This window comes from Columba livia, chromosome 10 (genome assembly GCF_036013475.1).
Source record: "Columba livia isolate bColLiv1 breed racing homer chromosome 10, bColLiv1.pat.W.v2, whole genome shotgun sequence".
NCBI classification, from domain to species: Eukaryota; Metazoa; Chordata; class Aves; order Columbiformes; family Columbidae; genus Columba; species Columba livia.
The window spans coordinates 6,541,154-6,560,789 of NC_088611.1; the positions used below are offsets into that span (position 1 = coordinate 6,541,154).

Sequence of the window (19,636 nt, forward strand, 5' to 3'; positions counted from 1 at the left end):
CAGCTTCAAAAGCAGAAATGAAACCCAAAAAAAGTGAGTTCAGATACACCCCAAAAGAATGTGAAAGAAAAACGGTGTTTCCATTTGTAGACGTGATAAACAGCAGATATATTAAATCAAAGAGGTCAAAGGTAGAGGTACACTCTATGCTGAGAGTCCATTTAAATTCTGAATAGTTTTGCTTACCAAATTCATACTTCCTAGGCTGGTGAAACTATTGGGGCATTGAACAGTAAGCAAGACACATTTCACATAACACCAACTGCTTTAAAAAGAACAAAAAATACACAACCTGCTTTGATACATTCTTTTTACACCGATTGAATATCATAAAAGGAGAGTCAGCAGCCAGTTACACAGACTTCTTCGATATAACATATCTAACAACTAAGTATAAAACTTACTGCATAAGTTATATATCTGAAACCTAGACAAAAACATGTAGTAACTTCCATGTGCATGAGCATTCTTCTTAATGATAAAGCTTCTGACCTCTTAACGTTTGTGCAAGTTTCATAAAAGCTTCACACCAAAACCTAAAGCCAGCACTAAAAACATACTGCCATAAGAAAGTTCAAGAAAGTCCAAGATCAGATGGAGGAGAGAGGTTTTTCCCCCCTTGTTTAATTTTCAAGCTCCTTAAGACTATTTCATCATCTAACATTACAATTACCTTGCAATGAAAGCATTAAAACCCTACGCATATAAACTAACATACACTGCTATTCACACGATCAGCCTCAAAACAAGAAAGGTATGCTGGAAGAAGATGCAGAGTAGCTGCTATTTTCCAGCAAAAGAAATTAAGAGCAATTATTCTAAAAAGAAATAAAAATTTTGGAGCATAACATCTTCAACAAATTATTAGAGACAGAGGATACATGTTATTAGTTATGAACAGTTGTTTGTAAAGTATTTTTTTCCATGAGGAAAAAAAATGTATTTTTGACAAATAGGAAAAACCCCTTGAGTTGAACAACAAAAAGCAAGCAAAGGTTGTTTCTGTAAGTACTTAGTCAAGGTGGCTAGCTAGCCCTATAAAACAATATTTGTCAGAGTCTAAGCATTCAAGACCAAAACAACGACTTCTTAACTTTTACCTGTTCCCAAACTGATGTCAGTCCTATAAAAATTAATGTCAAATTTTAAACACTCAAAAATTCAGGAACTCCTCTCCCTAGTTCAGCTCTCACCAACAATTTCTAGTTACATCCGTTGCTGCTTCTATTTCAACAGCATCAGCGGAGCACAGCAATGGAGAGGCCCCTCAATCAGAAGAAGTATAAAAATAAACTACTTGTCACAACTCTTCGTGTCCTGAACACCTCACAAGTCCTGTGAGCTCCGTTTAATGCCTGGCAGATACCGCAAGGAATCGCAGTATTGTGTTCCTCTTCCATCAAGTGAGCCAACACACATTAATCACTACAAAAGGAGGAATCATTGGTCTTAGAAGCTGGGGTAGCTAAAAATGTGATACAAGTTAAGAACACGGAAGTCAAAACATTTCAAATTCTAGAAACATTTGATTATTAAAAACAAATAGCAACCTCTAGAGAGAAATGCATCATGAACAACAGAAAAAACAAGTTTAATACCTTCCTTGGGATGACCCTTCCCTACTCTAGCTCAGTACTGCTGTGAAGTAGCTCACACCTGGAACTATGAACCTGCACCATGAACGTGAGCTACGAGGAGTCTGAACTGTGAACCCATTCTAGCATGTTTTCATCCTCAACATTCATTACACATGACAACATATGTACAAGGTTATGACAACAAATATATATAAAATGTGTGATTCAGGGCCAGTAGCAGAAAAACAGGTCTTTCATATCCTGAGCAACAATGCAAACAAGTTTATTCACTCCTGGCTAAACCCCCACCTCTGTACCACACCGTCTACAAAGGCAGTCTCATGCAAGCTTCAAGCTTATATTTGGTCTGCCAGCGACATTCAACATATTAAGGTTCGTATGGATTACATTTTGCTGTGATCAAATCTTTGAGAATGCAAAGCATTTCCTACCAGCAGGCACGAGAAAGACAACCTGATTTTTCATTTCATCAACAAAACCCACACAGATAAGACCTTATTAAATACCAGTTTAAGAATGTAAACTTCATTAACCATGAAATTAATATCACCGCAGAACACAAAAATGCACACTGTGTATTTGTGCAAATCAGCTCCTTACAAATTTAATTATAAAACACTAGTCAAGATCACATTCATTATGCAGTTTACAGTTAAACAACAGACTAGCTAACAGTCCAGAAGTTAGTTCTAATTAAACACAGCTTCAGAGTTTCAGGATAATTTTTCATTTTAATAGTTTCCAAATGTCAACATAAGTTACCCTTTTTCCTAAACATTTCATAATGTGAATGACATGTGTAATTATACTTAGAACAATCTTATTATCCGGAGCATAATTATATCCAGCAATCAGCTGAGCAATAAGAAAATGTAATACATTCCGAGCCAACAAGACAGAGAAGGGCATCAGACAACTGTTAATGAAAAGAGCAACTTACTTGCAGATTACAGATTATTTGCCTAAACTGACACCTTATCCTTTTCCCCTTAACTTTTATTGGCATGGCATTTCAAGAATAGTTGCTTCATTTAGTGACACTAAAGTAATAATTACCTGGCACTAGTAGGATATTAGGTCACCCAATAAAGTCCATATTCAACAAAGAAACAGGCATCTTGCAAGCAGTTTTAATAAAAACAAAACAAAACAAGGAAATGTAGTTTAAGCAGGACTTAACATTATGAAAACATGTTTCTCTGATGGTCAGTAAATGCAGAGATACATACTTAAATATGCTATAAAACAAGATTAGTCTTCTGTTTTCAATATAGGAAACAATTCCAAAATTGTTATTCCTAAATTCATTTCAGGTTATTTGCTTCACTTAAATGACCAGCTGAGCTGTTCCCAATACTATTATACTTGCTTTTATACAACATGAAGTTCGTCAGCAACATTTGTCTTTTTCTGCAGAGCTCAAAATGGATAGAATTTATTCCAGCTCCGCATTTTATATATTAAAGAGTACTACAGTATCAGCACAGTAAATTAAAGCAGTTTACTTAGCTAATTTACCCAGGTGGCTGCATGTTTTATTCCTGCTATGCTCCTTGTGTATCTCTCATTTTTGTCTCAAAACACAAGTAAGGATGTCTCAGAGACACTGAAAAGACTGATGATTTATTTAAAACAAACAAGAAACAGCCATGCAACACAGATGCAAGCAATACTTCACCATCTGGGCACAACAAAACACTTGGTCATTGTAAGGTATAATTTACTTGGCTGTGACCGAAATGACCTAACAGGCTTTTCCAAGTGCAGGAGCCACAAGCAGACACTTAACCTGCAGAATAAGGCTTGTTCTTTACTATAGCCCGCTATGATACTGACCATTACTAATTACCATGGATTGGGCCTGAAGGAACAAGAGGTTAAAACACCTTCCTTCTACTCACATCACCCCATCCTGTTTCCTCCTCGGCCTCCGGTCAGCCAGCCAAACCTGCAGACTGACTGTCAAGTCATATTATTTGCTTTGCATAGATGACACCGAACCAAACCCCGCCGGCGAGGCCAGCGGGGCTGCCCGGCCGGGCGGCTGCCGGAGCGCTGCCCCGAGCGCTGCCCGGAGCTGTCCAGGGTGCTCCCCGGGGCCGACCCCGCGGGCTGGCCCGTGACAAACCGCTATTTCCAGTTTCTGGATTTATTGCACCTCCTTTTTAAAAATTTATTCTCTGCTCCTACCCGAGATCTTGCCTTTCAATGCAGTTCAGTAGCTTATCTTCCTAGTCTTCCTTTGCCCTAAGAGGGACTCATTCCCACCACTGTGACAGCGGAAAGCGGTCCTTAAAGTCATTACAGACTGCATAACATACCGGGCAATCCCCAAATACACACTGGAATGCAAGCTCTGCATATATCTGGCAACTCACCAGGAGCTCGCACTGGCAAAGAGTTCTAGGAAAAATAATTAAGTGCATTTCACAAAATGTGATCCACTGTTTAAGTACAATACTGTCCATATTTTCATAAATATGAAATGTCCTATTTGTGATTTAAAACTTCTATAGGAGACAAGTTTTAAAATCAGCCACACAAATAACATTCTCCAAGGTGGCCTTCGGCAATTCACGTGAACATGTACTGCGTCACTCAGAGCGAATACATGCAAGGATGGGATATTATCAAGTCAGCATAGTATCAAATCTTTTAAAATAATGCCTTTTATTAATAAACACCACCTTGCTAGCAGGCCACTGCCATGCATCTTAGGAAATTTCAGTGCTGATGTTATGAGGTATCAAAGCCAACTCCCCACCACTTTCACATTTTTAAAATCTGCTCGAGCAGAAAGAAAATTGCTATAGAAAACAACTTTGTATCTGATAGTTTTCTTTAAGCTGACTTTTTTTTAAGGCTACTGGAATTACTTTTCATTCATTCTCAAGTCCCTGCTCTCCAGAACATTATCCCTCATAATAATACTCCCTTACCTTGATGAAAATATTAAATCATTCCTCTGAAAAGCATATTGTTGCTAAAGCCTTTTGAATTTTACTAAACTACCTACTAAGACAGCTCATTATATGAAGAAGCATTCATCTTCCTTGCATGACTTATCAGGTGGGAAAACCTTGCTGTAAACTGACATTAAGGATACAGTTTTTTAAGGTACTTCCTTTAAGGCACTATAAGCAAAGAGATGACATTTTTTTTTCCCCAGCTGTGACCCTCAAAAAACCCTCAACAGCAAACCCACACACTCACTTATTCACATCTGTTCCCAATAATTTCACTCTTGTTAACAGAGAAGTTTCTACCCTTCCCAATCTCAGTACAGACACAAATTGTAATAAAGCCATAAAAAGGCAACAGAGCCACGCACTCCGGTCTCCTTTACAGCATCATATTTACATTTTCCTCACAGACAGACACAAACCTTTTACCTGCAGAGGACCAAGTGACTCCTCTATTTAAATAATTCTTCAGCGTAACTCACATCTAATTTCTCAGCCATTCCTAGGTATCCCAAAGCAAACACAACCACAGTCTGATATGCTGTCAACGTTCTGACAAACAAACCTAGTAAATTAACTACATATTCAAGATGAAGTACTTGAAACAGTTTGTGTCAGTCAGGGTAAAGGGACAGGCAATGGGTTTTTTTCCACATTTTCCTTTCTACAGGTTTGGCCAATAAAGCCAGCATGATTTATAACTGCATCTACACTGTACATGTGTATGAATACTGTGCAAACACCACTCTCTAATCATTCATTACCAACAAAAGCCTAACCAGAGAATGCTCAAAGGGTGCTTGAGATTACAGAAAAAAAACACATAATATTATACAAAAATATTTAAAGCCAGCTTTGTGGCATTAGTAAAATAAAAAAAAATAAATTGCATACACACAAAAATGCCACCAAAAATGCCCAAACCAAACCAACAACAAACCCCCAAAACAGAACGAAAAACACTTAAGAAGTAAAGCTGCCATTTTACATCAAAATCCCCATGAAATAAGATACAAGCATTATACTGGCAAACTTTGAAAAAAAAATATTATCTTTCGCTTACTAACCTGAAGCATAAACATACATCTCTCCCATCAAGGGAAACCCATGAAGTCTTCCTGTTATGAAGTGACTTGGCTTAAATAAACTCTGGTGGAAAATAATGCATACTTAGGCAGGAGGGACAAGAAAAGAATTAAGCAACAGACTTTAAAAACACAGGCTAACAGACTTGAGAAGTGGCCAGACCCAAAAAGGGCTGCCAGTCCATGCAGACTTGCCAAAAAGAGGTAGTTTTTGATCAGGAGCTCCCTTCGACAGGTAGTTAGAGCCCATGGTTAGGAGAGAAGCACCAGAAGTTGTCTCATCTGACTTTAATATGAATTTTGATGCACTGGAACACCTGTGGTGACTGGGTGAAAGTGTTTCAACACACCTTTAGCTTCACAGAGGAGGACAGAACTCCGAGCAATGAGGATTAATTCACAGTGACTAAATAACACACTGGGGCACTCAGTATTAGGTACATTCACTCCTGATTCAGATATCAGGAAAGGGTCATAACTCTCTAGCGCACAAATGCTTTACACGAAGAGCACAAGGATGAGATTTGAAATCAGAGTGATGAAGCAGTGGATTTGGGAGGCCTTAAACAATTTACAGCAATGAAAACAAATGCAGACTTCTACTCTTTGGTTAAGGGGGTTAGGAAACTCCTGTATAAAGTTAGGATACGTGATAACTAGCTAAAGCACCTTCTACAATAAAAAGATTAGGGGGTTATGACAGGTTGGATATTTCAATCTGGAAATGACTCATTTAAAAGGCTACCATGAGGTAAAAGAGTAACTTAAACTGTTCTTCACTCCATGTGTGACAGAACAAGGCAAGAACTACAAAAAACAGGAAACTTCGGATTTAATCTCAAATGATCGTTTTGTCAGCTCAGCGTGAGAAATTCTCTGTTCCTGTCATGTCCTGGTTGTACCAATTCGGCAGTGAGGGCACACGCCAGGTAGGCTGATAACATAATTGGGGTAAAAACTTTTCTTTGAAGTATTAGAAGATAGTCATGGCAATGTAGTTTCTGGGCTGCCTGAGAATCACCACATCTTCAACAAATTAAAAACCTGACACTTAACCACATTTTAGCCCTTAAAATATAAAGTTTAGCTGATGTCACCAGCACGTCAGTCAGTAGCATAACTTCACAGCAATTGAGTAGGTGCACACACAAGGAAATAGTAAACTGAAGTGTCAGATCTTAAACAACTTTGCTTTAAGAACAGTCCTTCAGTCATTTGTAGATAAGCACGTACCAATGAGGCACAGAAAAGGTCCTCCTCCTCTTACAGCTAGTTACGGTGATCAGAAAAAAAAATTGTTCCATTGAACACAAGCATGACAGGATTTATCTAGAAAAGGGCAAGTCTCAGTCAGCCTTTCATTTAGCCACTCACCAAAAATTCTTACTCTTTACCTGTCAAACCCAACATTTTTCAAAGGAAACAGCCTCTGTGCACAAAAAGCAATTGTACAATGTATCGCTGTTGCTATTACTTTCATTTCTTTTTCCACAGAGACTTCTGCATAATAATTACAAGCAAAGTATTGAAGTGTCATCTTCAAGTGTTCCCTTTAAAAAAAACAAAAACCAAAAAAACGCAGGTGACTTGCCCTTTATAAGTTGTATAAGTTGTGTTCCAAAGAGACGCGCACCCGACCTGAGAGCAGAGCCACCTCCCCAGCAGTCCCTGCCTGCAGCCACCAGCTTCTCCCGCAGCACCGCCCGCTCTGCTGTGCGGATGGCCAGAGGACCTGAGCACAGAAATACTCCGACTTAAAAATAACCACATCTCCCTGTTTATTTTTCTTGCTGTATTGGCTCTGTGATCCAGCTCCAGAAGTTGTGTCACCTCTCCTGCCACAGCAGCTCAGGGACAGGAACAACTGTGCTGGTGCTGAGGGACTGCTGAGGAGAGGCCACGCTCTCCCTCCCGTTCAAAGCCACAAGTTCCTGCTTCTCCGTCACAACAGAACTGCCACATGGATCACAAGAAGTCCTGCTTGTTGAGGCAACTTTTAAAGGTTTTGGAACAACATACCATCTGTTTTCATTATGATATAAAAAGGACTGAAACAGAGAAAACTCACAGACAGAACAGAACCACTCCTTCCAGCACGGCACTTAACTAAGAGAGAACTGCTATTTTACTGGTGTAACTGGTCCACTTGGTGGGGCCACCTTCTCCTCCTGCTAGGGGAGAGACCCAAAATAAAGTGGAAGAGAACATGGCTATCAAAACTGGGACAAACATACTATCCTTCTGGTTTTAAATGTAAGCAATTGCAAGTATGGCAAGTTGCTACTTTTTTTACTCTTATCTCCTTTGGAAAGAGATTCCTTTTCTCACCGGTACCATTTCAAGGACTGGCTGCTTTCCTTTCAATCCCTTCTTCCACAATTACAAGCACTTCATTGAGAGTATCCTTCTAATAGCTCATGGTTTAGAAAATATCTAACCAAAGTCAGGAAGGGCAGCCAACAACCAGCCTTTTATTTTCTTAGTACATACTTTTTGTATTCACTTTTTCTTGTCTTCACTGAGTGTTGCAGCGTTACTGTAAAATGCATAAAAATAAGTTATACCATTTCCAGAAAAAAAGATACCATCCTGACAAATAACACCTGCGGTTTTTCATCATTTGATGCACAATCCACAAGAACTGCCTATTTGTATCTCCTAATTCTAAAAACAACAATGTATACACATAATCTTCTCAAAGAGAGGTACTTTTGTCTGGAAACAACTAAAACTTCTAATTATTCAGGATGCTCTGACTCACCACATGTTACAGCAGGGACTGCTGTTGTCACTCAGTAACAGTGATGACTGCTACATGCTTAGTTTTTACAAGAGCAATGCAGTTGTTCACCATGAGTGAAGCACTAAGTTATGCAAATATAGCATGTTAGCAAACTTCTGACTTAACCGTAATAGTATGATGCTAGCATGAATGTGCAATTCTAATGTAAACAGGATCTTAGTCTTCAGATCAGTCAATTTGTAAAATACTTGTAGCTGATGCTCTGTTTTCCCTCCCCTGCATTTTGTTAAGAGCAACTTCATCGTTGGCTGAGTAATGGCACCGGGCTTCTGTGCTCCTCAATGGAAAAGACACAAAGTACAGTATGGGACAGAGAGAAAACTCTACCAGAGCTGTTCCAGGCTTTTGGGATTCCCTCAGAGCAGCTGGGTTGGAGACCCTAGAGCCTCCAGCTTTTTACCAAACTCAAACGAACACCGTAACAACTTACTGCTGTCAGCTGAGCTGCTGTAAACAGCCACACCAGCTCCCCGCCAGCACCAGCCCCAAGGTGCAGTACCTGCTCTAAGCACACACAACACAGCGCCTCGTTTAAACAGGTGTGTGTTACTTTGCTATTGATAATATGACACGGTACACCTGCAGTAAAACCGATACAGCCTAACCCTCTTCTTCTGTACATTCTAAACACACGCCACCACATCATGCTGGTTGTATGCAAGGCAGGCTACATGCCCACCCCCAAAGTGATAAATTGGAAAGGAAAGCAAATTTCAAAAAGTGCATTTGCTTGAAGCACTTGAAACACAGGCTCAGAAACAACACCGTTCAGCCAAATCGTGCGTCCCCAGAACCCAGCAGCCGCTCCTGGCCGGTGCTAATGCCCCAAACAGCGCAGCCGGGGCACAGACCCCGGGCGGCGCAGGGAACAGCGGCGCGTCCCCCCCGGGCAGCCGGGCCGTGTCCCGCGGCCTCACTCCACGGCCCCGCTCCAGCTCACCGGGCACCAGCCCCGGCCGCGCTCCATGAGGCCGCCACGGCCCGGCCGGGAGCCCGGGGCAGCACGGCGCTCCCCCCGGGCGGCCTCGGGACACAGCGGCGAGGCCACAGCACCATTAACCCAGCCCGAGCCCAGCCGGCCGGCCGCAGCCCACCCGAGCCCGGCGCTGCCAGGCCGCGCGGCGCCGGCGAGGCCCGGAGGCCGCGGCCCGCCCCCGCTCCACTCACGCATGAGGGTGCTGAAGGCCACGACGCCCAGGAGCCCCTGCAGGAAGATGCCGAAGCTGTCCATGAGAGCCCCGTTCTCGCAGCCGCGGTCTCCCGGCCCCGCCGCCGCCCCCCCGCCCGGCTGCGGGGGGCCCTCGGTGAGGCCAAGGCTGCCGTTGGGCCGCGGCGCCCCCATGGCGAGGCCCGGCCAGCGCCCGCCTCAGCGGCGCATGGCGGCGGCGGCGACGTCGCGACCGGCGGGCGAGGCCGCGCCCCCCGCCCGCTTCCTCACCGAGCCGCCCGCCCCGCCGCGTCACCGCCCGCGCCGCTCTCCCATTGGCCGGGCCGGGCCCGGCGGAGCCGCTCCGCGTCTGTCCCTCAGCGGGGCCGGTCCTGCCCGCGCCGGGACGGCGGGACGGGGCGCTGGGGAAGCACGGGAGGTGTCCGGCCGTCTGCCGTGGGCTGCGCGCCCTCCATGGCAAACCAACACAGAGCCCAGAACATGCAGTCCCACCAGGAAAGCGTTCCCGTGAGGAGAGCGGAGCTGGCGAGGGCTCCAGGCGCGGTAACTCCGCAGTCCCCGCGCTGGCAGCGGCCGGCAGCCTGGCAGGGAGCTCCGAGCGCGCCTGGGCTTCCTTCACCCCCGGCTCGTACTTGGAGCAGCCACAAAACGCTATTTGGCTCCAGCATCCAAGGGGATCCCGAGTTGCAGGGTAGCCCTGGCAGCCCAAACCCCGGGCAGAACCGCTGCATCCGAGGTTGCGATCACCCAACAGCCGCAGCTCTGGCAGGTCTGACATCAAACTAGAAAGAAAAAAATAGAAAAATTTGTCCTTTTAAAAGGGCAACCAATGGCACAGTGGATAAAACATAATACATCAGCACTTCCATTTAGAAAATGCACCTTTTGAGCAGCAAGTCTGACTGATCCATCCCATCGTACCCTCTTACTGACCAGGCAGAGCTGCTCTCAAGTTCAGGTCCGTAGTGCGGGATCCACCGAGGTCACGTTGCGTTGCAGTTTTTTCTTACTCTGTTTATTGAATTTCTTTAAATAATTAAAATCCCAGTCTACATATTAATTCACTTATGAGTACAACCCAGGAAGTACAACATGTTTAAGTCTACCAGAAAACCAAGCAGAGCACATGAAGCAACAGTTGTTCAAATAACAACATTTGTTGCATTTATCTTACAAACCCACCTACATGACCACTTTCTGGCAGGCGATAACAAACAGTACTGGCACACAGCAGTGGTTTCTCTGATATTTGGGCTGTGCCACAGACGTATAGAAGTTGCAGCTAGAAAAAGAAATGCTCTCCGTTCTTTGACTGACAGAGCACAATGCCCTGACCAGTGCCTCTGCACCCCAAGTCAACACTCCTCTGGTTTGAGTTGCATTAAAATCAAGAGTTCAAGAATGCAAATAGAGTTCTCTAAAAGAAAGGGCAAGGATCAAAGTAGGTTGCTCGTTCTCCCCCTTGCCCACAGGGATCACAGCCATCAAGCACTGCACCTTAAACACAGGTCTGACCTATTTCCTTGTGACTCAGGAGTGGTTTTTTCAGCTTCCATGGCTGCTGCTGAACATTCGATGTTCCACACATGTGCCCTGACCCAGACACTTATATTGGTTAAATATTTACTCAGTATCTTCCATACACAAAACTTACGTTTCAGACATGAACCTGTAAAGATAACTGGAAGGGTTTATGCATTGTGTTACTCCATATTCCATACATTAAATAATTTGGCCAAAAATACCTCTTCAAGGGTTTTCAGCTCCTTGTGACTCTGTAAGCCCTTCTGAAACCTGTGGCAGACAACACGACGCTGCCTCCTGAGACGTGCTATTCACAAGCCTTCATATTTCTCACTAATAGACAGTGCTCTGTGGAGGCAAGTAAAAGGTTTACCTTAAATTCTACATATTTATAGATGTCTAAAGACAGCACTAAACAAACCAGTTTCATCCCACTCCTATGCATTTTCTGCACCCAGTATAAAATCAGCTCAAGACAACTGAAGCGCAGCCAAGAGGTAAGTGCTCATTCAGGAGCACACGAGGACAGCATGTTGAACACCAAGTAAGGAAACTTTGCAAGGCTGACCTGTTTCTGAAACATCTTGTGGACCTTCAAAATACTGAGAGAAGGTAAAGCCAGCTCTTTTTAAAATGTTGACTTGATGGTACAATGTAAACCTTTACAAAACCATCCAGAAGGAGCAGCAGCATCTGCAAGGTTTGCTTCGGGCTGCACCAGGCAGCTCTTTATGTTCAAAGAAAGCAGTAAAAGAAAATGACCTCAATTCACAGGTTCTGTCCCCAGCTCCCATTTGTTAGCTTCAGCATCCTGTGAAACACAGAATCTGCTACCTCAGCAGAAGGCTCAGAGACGTAGGTTTCCTGCATTTGAGGGGACTCTGTACGACCAGTCTCTTAACACGAAGCCCGTGCGCGTGATATTCACGTGGTCTGCAGTTACCTTTTGTGCAAGTAATGGAACACGCTCTACAGTTTTCCCCACAGGTTTGCAAGATGGAAAACTGCTCATGGTAAGCAGCAGTATTTATCACTATATTAACACCAAAGCCATCAGTAACAGTTTAAGTATCTTTTTTAATTTTCTTACAACCACTTAAAACTGTCATATACCACAAACTTATGTACACTATTTACAGAGAAAACAAGCAAAATATCCATCCAAAATATTTTTTTAAAAAATCCTCTGATTAAATTGTTACAGCTGCTCAAACAATGGTGGGACTTAATAGGCATATTTTCTTGTGCATGTTTCTCTTCCATGTAGTACTTCAGTCTCACTGCATATATATATATATATATATATATTTAAAAGTTAAAGAAAGATAAAACAACAAAGATAAAACAACAAGCAGAAGGGACACAACACAATATGCATTTAAATCTTTGTTTAAGAACAAGCAGCTAATTAAAAAAGGCAAAATACAGGAAAAGTGCATCAGTTCCAATGAGTTAGTAAAAGAAAGAGGCCCACAGATGGAGAGCAGGTACCCTTTAGGGTAGAGTCTCCTAGAAGACCTCTGATTGTCTATAAAGATTATTTAAAATTTATTTTAGACAGAAATTTATAAAAACTAAACAAAGACATGAAAGAGGAGAGGAGAAACATGACACCTCCAGATTTCTTTTTCCACAAGGTTTCTTGGAAACTGGTGTTCAACAACTTCCATGGCGGGCAAGAATTCATTTGTGCCCGGACCTCACTGTTCACTGACACAACTGGAGTGAGCCGTCCCCGGGCCCCGAGCAGAAGGCCTGTTCCTCCTGAACTGTGCAAGGCCAGAGGACGTTCCCCGGGCTCTGTGCCCGTGGTTGTGCTAAGTCAGTTAGACCTACTGCCTCTGAACTTTGTCAGTGCAAGACCTGCTCGCTTCCATGGCTTAAAGCTGAGCCAAACACTGCTGGCTTTGCACCTAACAGAATAACTTTGTCTTCTCATAAAAATGTCCATCCGTACGTCTGGTGCATTTCAGAACAACAGCTGTGACCTTAAGGAAGCTAGAAATGTCCATGGAGACAAAGTGTCACTAACCTTAACTCATTTTTTGCTGTATTTCATACAGATTATTATTATTATTTTAGAACACATAAGAATAAAAGAGGCTGTTGTATCTGGTGTTCTCAAGTCCCATTCTAGTCCTTCACCCAAAAGGCTGCCTCTGAAAACAAGGCTACGTGCATGTTTGGGGAAGGTTGGCAGCACCCTGCTGTGGGGGCTCAGTTCAGCACAACATCCCTTTAAAATGGAGCCTTCAGCCAACACTTGAAGTCTCCAGACAGAGCCTGTGTCTTGTGCTTCGTTACTTTTAGATAATTTGAGCTCACAGTAGGCAGCAACCAGTCTGCCACTGTGTAATTGGTTAAAGAGCAGTTTTGTAGAGGATCATGGTATTTTTGGCTTTCCGGTAAGGCTACTTCATCTAGTAACTTCTCCTCTAACAACAGATTTGGTCCAAAGGTATCCAGTCTCCAATTTGAGCTTGGTAGTTTTGAAGCCTGTTCCATTACATTCAAAAAATCTCACAAGCCACTTTGCCTTTTGCTAACAACGTACCAAGTCTTTGTAGTTTATACAGAAGAATGGAGTGCTCAGTCCAATCAACTGTAAATATATTTACACTTCTGTGGACCTAGCAGCTAAATACTCCTTCCCTCCTTTAAAGCATCATTGGAATCAAGATCAAACGCTAGCAAATCCTAAAACAACAACAAAATACTGCTGAAAGTTGTGACAAGAGAAAAATCTTAACAACCGATCCCGACTCTGCACGTACTGTTTCCCTTAATCCCAGGAGAGACTGCAAACACTCCTGGAATCTGCCTTTTATTTCATTCCTCAAAGAGCAACTTTCAGAAATGTTTAGCATTAGGAAAAAAAAAGTAGTCTTCATTCACCAAGACCAGTGCTGTACCTCTTCTCTTCTGGAAGGACTGCTTTCAGTTTAGGACGGACTGCAAGCTGCTCATGCTTTGGGCAATAATTCTACCACATTAACCTTCCATGACATTTTTGGAGGTCAAATACTTCTCTGTTATGGCCTCCTTGTGCTGGTGCAGAAAGCACATGATAGTAACTCACCAAAACCTTTCTGCCTCACAGGACTAAGCTTAGCACAGTACAGGTGCCACACGGAGGCACCACCAGGTTTCTAAAGCTATGATGTGCAAAACCAAGACTGTACAATGCATCTGAAAATAAGACAAGCAAGAATACAAACCCTCAGTGGGTCAGCCAAGGGAAATTTGTTTTACCATCCACATCGACAGCACGCGAGGCCCCATGGAGGGTTTGTTTTCTTGTACTGAAGACATTCGTGCAAGACACTACTGCCTTTCTCCCGGACTCCAGCTTTGTCGTATCTTACAGTGAATGGATGTGGTAGAGGACAGCACAAATCCCTGAAGCCTAAGTTACTGCAGTCCCAGCAGCTCCTGCTGGTGACACACGGGTATCGCCCAAAGCCAAGGTTCAGTCATCGGCTACCCAAAATCCAGTTTCGAAGAATCAGAACAACTAAAGCAGCACATGAGCTGATTTCAAGTCATGTTGGAATACGATAAACAAATATAAGTGCAGTTGTGTCATCTGCCATGCACAGAGAAACTCGAAAAGGAGTCAGGTAGAAACACCATCCATCAAGATAAAGCCCCAATTATCCCTTTTAAATCCAGCAATAAAACAGAGTGCATTTTTTTTCCAGGAAACAGAGTGTACAGTACCCGTGTGCAGCATAAAAACATTTCACAAATAATGAAAACATCCCTTTTGAAAATCTCAACAAAAAAAGATCCCATTGGGACCAGTCTGTCAGTGCCTCCCAAAACAAGGCAGAAAAATCCAGCCTACAAAACATGCCAAAGGTGACCAGTAAGTATCCCACTAACCTCTGAAACTGCTGACTGCTTTGTTTACTGAGAAAAAGAAGTATGACATTTGTATTTAAAACCCTAGGTGCTCTGTTAACAGGCTCACTAAACTACTCTTTAGGCTCTGGTCTCTCCTGACAACTACTTGAAAAGACATCTACCTGTCCATGGGGAAAGGTGGAAGCAACATCTCTTAGTTATGCAGGTCGATTCTGCTGGGCATCAGTGCAATAGATTTCTGGAAACCCTGAAGAATGACCAATATGATCCAAAAGCATCATTATCTAGCCCAGCAGTTCTCTGCTCGTCAAATTCCTCAAGACAAGATGCTGACAGCAAAGCAGCAATGTTCCTTTCAAAAATGTTTCCAGGCCTAATGGCTTATCACTGAGCTTGTCCTCAAGGAATGGAGTGCAGGCAGATGTCTTAAGCACAACATGAAGAGCCAAAATGTCATTTTTTGGCCATGTATCTGGTGTGGGGAAGAAGGGACACTTAGATTTCAATTCAATTGTTTTCAGACTCTGCCTAGAACTTGGGAGAAAAAATTGTCCTAGCTACACACTGCCCCCCCTCCCTCCCTCCCTCAAGAATACTCAGCTAGTAACCTGTCTGACATCTAGGTTTTGATTCTGGAACAAAAAAAAATCTCATTTTAGCACTTTCATAAACAGCTTTGCCTTGACTAGGCAGTTATTCTGAGGGGCAACAGAAACAAGCCCCAGTTGTTTTGCTTTGCTTACTCTGCAGTTTTCATTGGAGGAAGCTCCCCCGTGCAAACTCAGCTGTGTTTACAGACAACCTCCTGGCTGCATCCTGCAGCTCACAGCATCAGAATGACCCATCGCATCAGGCCTAAGAGACACTGGAATTGATCTGTTTGGGTAACCAGTGTTTATCAGAAACCAGCAAATGCATCTTTCCTGTACAAATTCCTGCAGTGAGCGCCTTCCTACCTCAAATGCCTTAGTGTGCCAGGGGCTTTCTGCAAAAATGTATTTGAGCAGGAGATAAAGGACCAGGGCTGCACACAGAGCCTGTGCTCCTCCAAATACTTTGAGAACAGGCAGAGTGAATGAATGCGTGTCATCTGAAACCTAATGCTTATTTGATGCAGATCTTGAGCTTGATGCAAGTTTCCCACATCTTTAATGGAAAGTAAGGTAAGCCCTGTTAGTTGAAGTGTAAAGCACAGGTCTACAACAAGTGGCTGACTGGGTTTTATTGCCCTGGAAAATTAAAATCAGCAGTTCATCCTGCTGTGGGTCTACTGATGGAACTAGATGTCTCTCTGGTTCTTCTCCTTTAAAAAAAGCAAAACCCCCCGCCCGCATTTTCATCAAGTCTGATCCTGAGCAGCTATAAATAGTTAAAAAGTCATGCTCACAAGATGTTTCCAGTATGCAAACACTGGCAGAGCTGAGTTGCAGTCCTCTATTGATGGCAGATTTCTTAGTTTGTTCTCTAAAAGGATGGTCAGGTAGCAAAGCAAAAGTCTGCTGACAGGTCTGTGTGCATGGCCCAATCGTTTGCTATAAGCAAAAGGAAATGACTTCACACAACTGAAATAACAAAAAAACCCCACGTAAATTTTATCTTACAACCACAATATCGAAAATGCAGAGACACTTTCTCTTTCCTTTTTCTTTTTTTTTCCTACAGCCTGTCTGTAAGAGAAGTGCAAAATAAATAAGTTTTCTGACATCTGAGAAAAACGAAACAGCCAGGTCAAACCTACACAGGTTTCCGCTAAAGCTCTGGAGCAGCAGCTCTGGATGCTGACACTGGTTGGCACTCCTGACATCCTAGAGAAGAAAGACTGCTGTGCAGCTACAGACCATCTGTCCAGAAGAAGTAGTTCCCTCCCTTTTTAGTTCATCACTTCTACCATTCAGGCTACAGAGGTAGTAAAACCAAACCAAAACAAAAACCCAACAACAATGAAACAAACCCCAAAATAAACAAACAATAAACCAAAAGGAACCACACTCCTGCTATACTGTACATTCAGAACCCCTTGGCCACATTGTTGTCCTAACAATGAACAAATTCATTAAAAAACTCAACATTAACACACGAATGTGCAAAGAGCACATTCCAAAGCCAGTGCTGTGGTAAAGCAAGTGTTCATCCACAGGGAGGGAAAGGGATTCTGTGAATCACCAGGAACAGAGAAAGGTTATTTCTGGCAGCTTACATGCTAACGTAAACAGGATCCGTTTCTCCTTTTAAAGTTCCGTGCCAACAGAACTATTGAAATGTCATTTCCCACCAGAGGAGACTTTAATCATTAAAAAACACGTTAAAAAAAGGGAACCATAGAGCAAGAGACTATTGTGTTCCCGAGCTGGCAGCTGGTAGAGTAGCCCCTTATGTTTGCATTGGCATTTTGCTCCAGATGTTGTCTTCTTTTTGTCAAAGTGAAAAACGGAGGCTGACAGATGCTCTTAGGTCACCAGGGCCCCAGTTTAACTTCATTTGGCTTTCCTTGCTAGAGAGAAAGGAGCGTGTTTATGTAGTTGTGCTTCAAAGGTCCACTTCAATTTGGCTGCTCCTCAGTTAGCAAACTGCTGGTAAAAGGCAAGTTTGACCCTCTCGATGTGATGGCAAAGTTTAATAGCTGGCCCAAGCTTCAAGTCCATGCACTCCTGAACGGTGGGCAGGGTCAGCAGCAGCAGCGCCTGGCCATCGATCTCCTGTCAGAAGACAAAAACTCCAGAGTGACTTTGCATTTTGATTTTCCTGGCTCCTTCAGCTTTGACTTGCTGTAATTTCAGATTCATGACCATTTGTGAATTAGCTGTTTCCTTCATGCCACTCCAGGCAGCTTAACACGAAAAAGCTCTCTTTCTCACAACAAAGTAACTCCTCTCTTAAAATGTCAGCTCAAATTCACTGACTAAGAGATGGAACCTCATGAGATGCTATTTAAAAAAAAATAAACCTAGTAACAGAAACCAAGAAAATTTAATGCAGAAAGCCACTTTCCCTAACCTCTGCATCTTTCTAGAGAAACAGAAGTTCTACAAGTAAAAGTGCATCTTCTGGAACATCTATCAGAAGCCATGCTCATCACCAGTTCCAGTAATACAGTTTTGAATAGGTTATTTTTTATATAATGGCAAATTTTATCCAAGATGCAAGAACAATGTTAACTTGAGTCATCTTTGTACTCTAGTTGTCATACTTCAACACAAAAATGTTCACTTGTGCAGCTGTACAACATAGCTAGTACAGCTAATACATCTGCAGCTAGTTTGCAGAATGGAAAACATTTATTGTTTGGAAAAGTCAACACAAGGGGCAAAACTGTATCTCCAGGGAAACAGGCTCCTGCCTTCACGCTGCTTGGCTGCAGGTATTCTCTATAGTTTTGGGATTCGGATGTCCCAGAGACCAAAACATCCTCCACGGAGTACTAAGAAACCTGAAGAACCCTCGCCATTCCCTTAACCCTCCTCGCCCAAATTGCAGAAGGTTGTGCATGTGTTTGTTTCCTCAAAACCCTATTATAAAATCTAAACTAGCTTATTTTTGTGATTCATTAGAGGATAAGAAGCAAAGCGACAGATTTAACATTTTAACAGACAGAAAATAATACCTGATCAAGGAAAATCCTCGCCAGTGGTGCACAGTCAGTGGATTTGAGGAACCGCACGACGTCAGCCACGCTCCACTCCAGAGGGTTACTGTCCAGCTGCAGCTTTTCAGCAACTTCCATCTTTATGTCCTAGTCAAGCCACCCAACACAAAAAGAATTCCCAGAATGTTACATATGCAATGGACCAACACTCCTATTTATTTCGCCACACTCAAACATTCAGCTGCCAAACAAAGCTGTAATGAGAGCTCAAACTGTAGAGGTGTCTTGGTCAGCAGGGATGTGCAGAACAACACTGTGTGAGGGTGGAGGCTATAACAGATCCCCCAGCAAGCAGGAGTCTAAACCCAGGATTTGGTCGACAGCACATCGCTGCTCAGGTTGAACAAAGAGGAGTGCTCACAGCTGGGAAATGTTCACCATTCTGCCTACAGCTTTCTGTTTAGTCTTTATTACAGTCCTGTAATACGACTGTAATAAAAATAATGATTTTTGATTACTCTGTAGTGTCTTCACAATGCCCTTTATGGCGTAACAGAGTATTTTATGAGAATACACGTATGACGTTTCATACTCCCAAGATATTTGTGCCTGCCTAACAGCGAGTAAGCAGGCACACAAATCTACATTGGAAGTTACCTTTGGTGAAGGAGGTTTATTTTCATCATCAGAAAAGGAAAAGGTCCTGAGCTTCCTCTTCCGCTTGTCTCGGTCCTGAGCCAGGGAATGAGACAGTTCACTCTGCGTAGGAGAGGATGACAGCGATTTCTTCTCTGATACCTCTGATTCCTCAAGCAGCTCATCTTGGTGCTCTGAGGTACTATCCTCCGTCAGAGATTCTTCATCTACCTCATCCTGGTCATCGTCCTCTTCTCCTCCACTGCCCTGAAGAGGTAGAAAAAAGACTGATGAAATTAAAAAAAATAAATAGTAAGTTCAGGAAAAAAGCTGCAATTGCCACTGATTTGTCAGCTGCAGTTTGAGGCTACAAGGAACTAACAGTTTATTGTTTCAACTGAAGCTGGTT

The 19,636-nt window shown here is 42.9% G+C and overlaps 2 protein-coding genes across 5 annotated transcripts in view; both read right to left on the reverse strand.

The window, feature by feature from the left end:
* Nucleotides 1-9,876, reverse strand: part of STIMATE (STIM activating enhancer) — a 43,882-nt gene extending 34,006 nt beyond the window's left edge. For both annotated transcript variants that reach the window (XR_010475056.1, XM_065075141.1), the window contains exon 1: nucleotides 9,617-9,876. Coding sequence is in view for 1 of the 2 variants with exons in the window: in XM_065075141.1 (XP_064931213.1) it covers nucleotides 9,617-9,791 (175 nt within the window). In the remaining variant the exon portion in view is untranslated. The remainder of the gene's footprint in view (nucleotides 1-9,616) is intronic.
* Nucleotides 9,877-16,648: 6,772 nt separating this feature from the next.
* The window catches only part of SFMBT1 (Scm like with four mbt domains 1), an 88,723-nt gene continuing 85,735 nt past the window's right edge, over nucleotides 16,649-19,636 (reverse strand). For all 3 annotated transcript variants that reach the window (XM_005507145.3, XM_065075126.1, XM_021294065.2), the window contains exons 19-21: nucleotides 19,249-19,494; nucleotides 18,610-18,738; nucleotides 16,649-17,704 (exon numbers count right to left, since the gene is read on the reverse strand). In XM_005507145.3, the coding sequence (XP_005507202.2) occupies nucleotides 17,564-17,704; nucleotides 18,610-18,738; nucleotides 19,249-19,494 (516 nt within the window). In that variant the 3' untranslated portion in view covers nucleotides 16,649-17,563. The remainder of the gene's footprint in view (nucleotides 17,705-18,609; nucleotides 18,739-19,248; nucleotides 19,495-19,636) is intronic.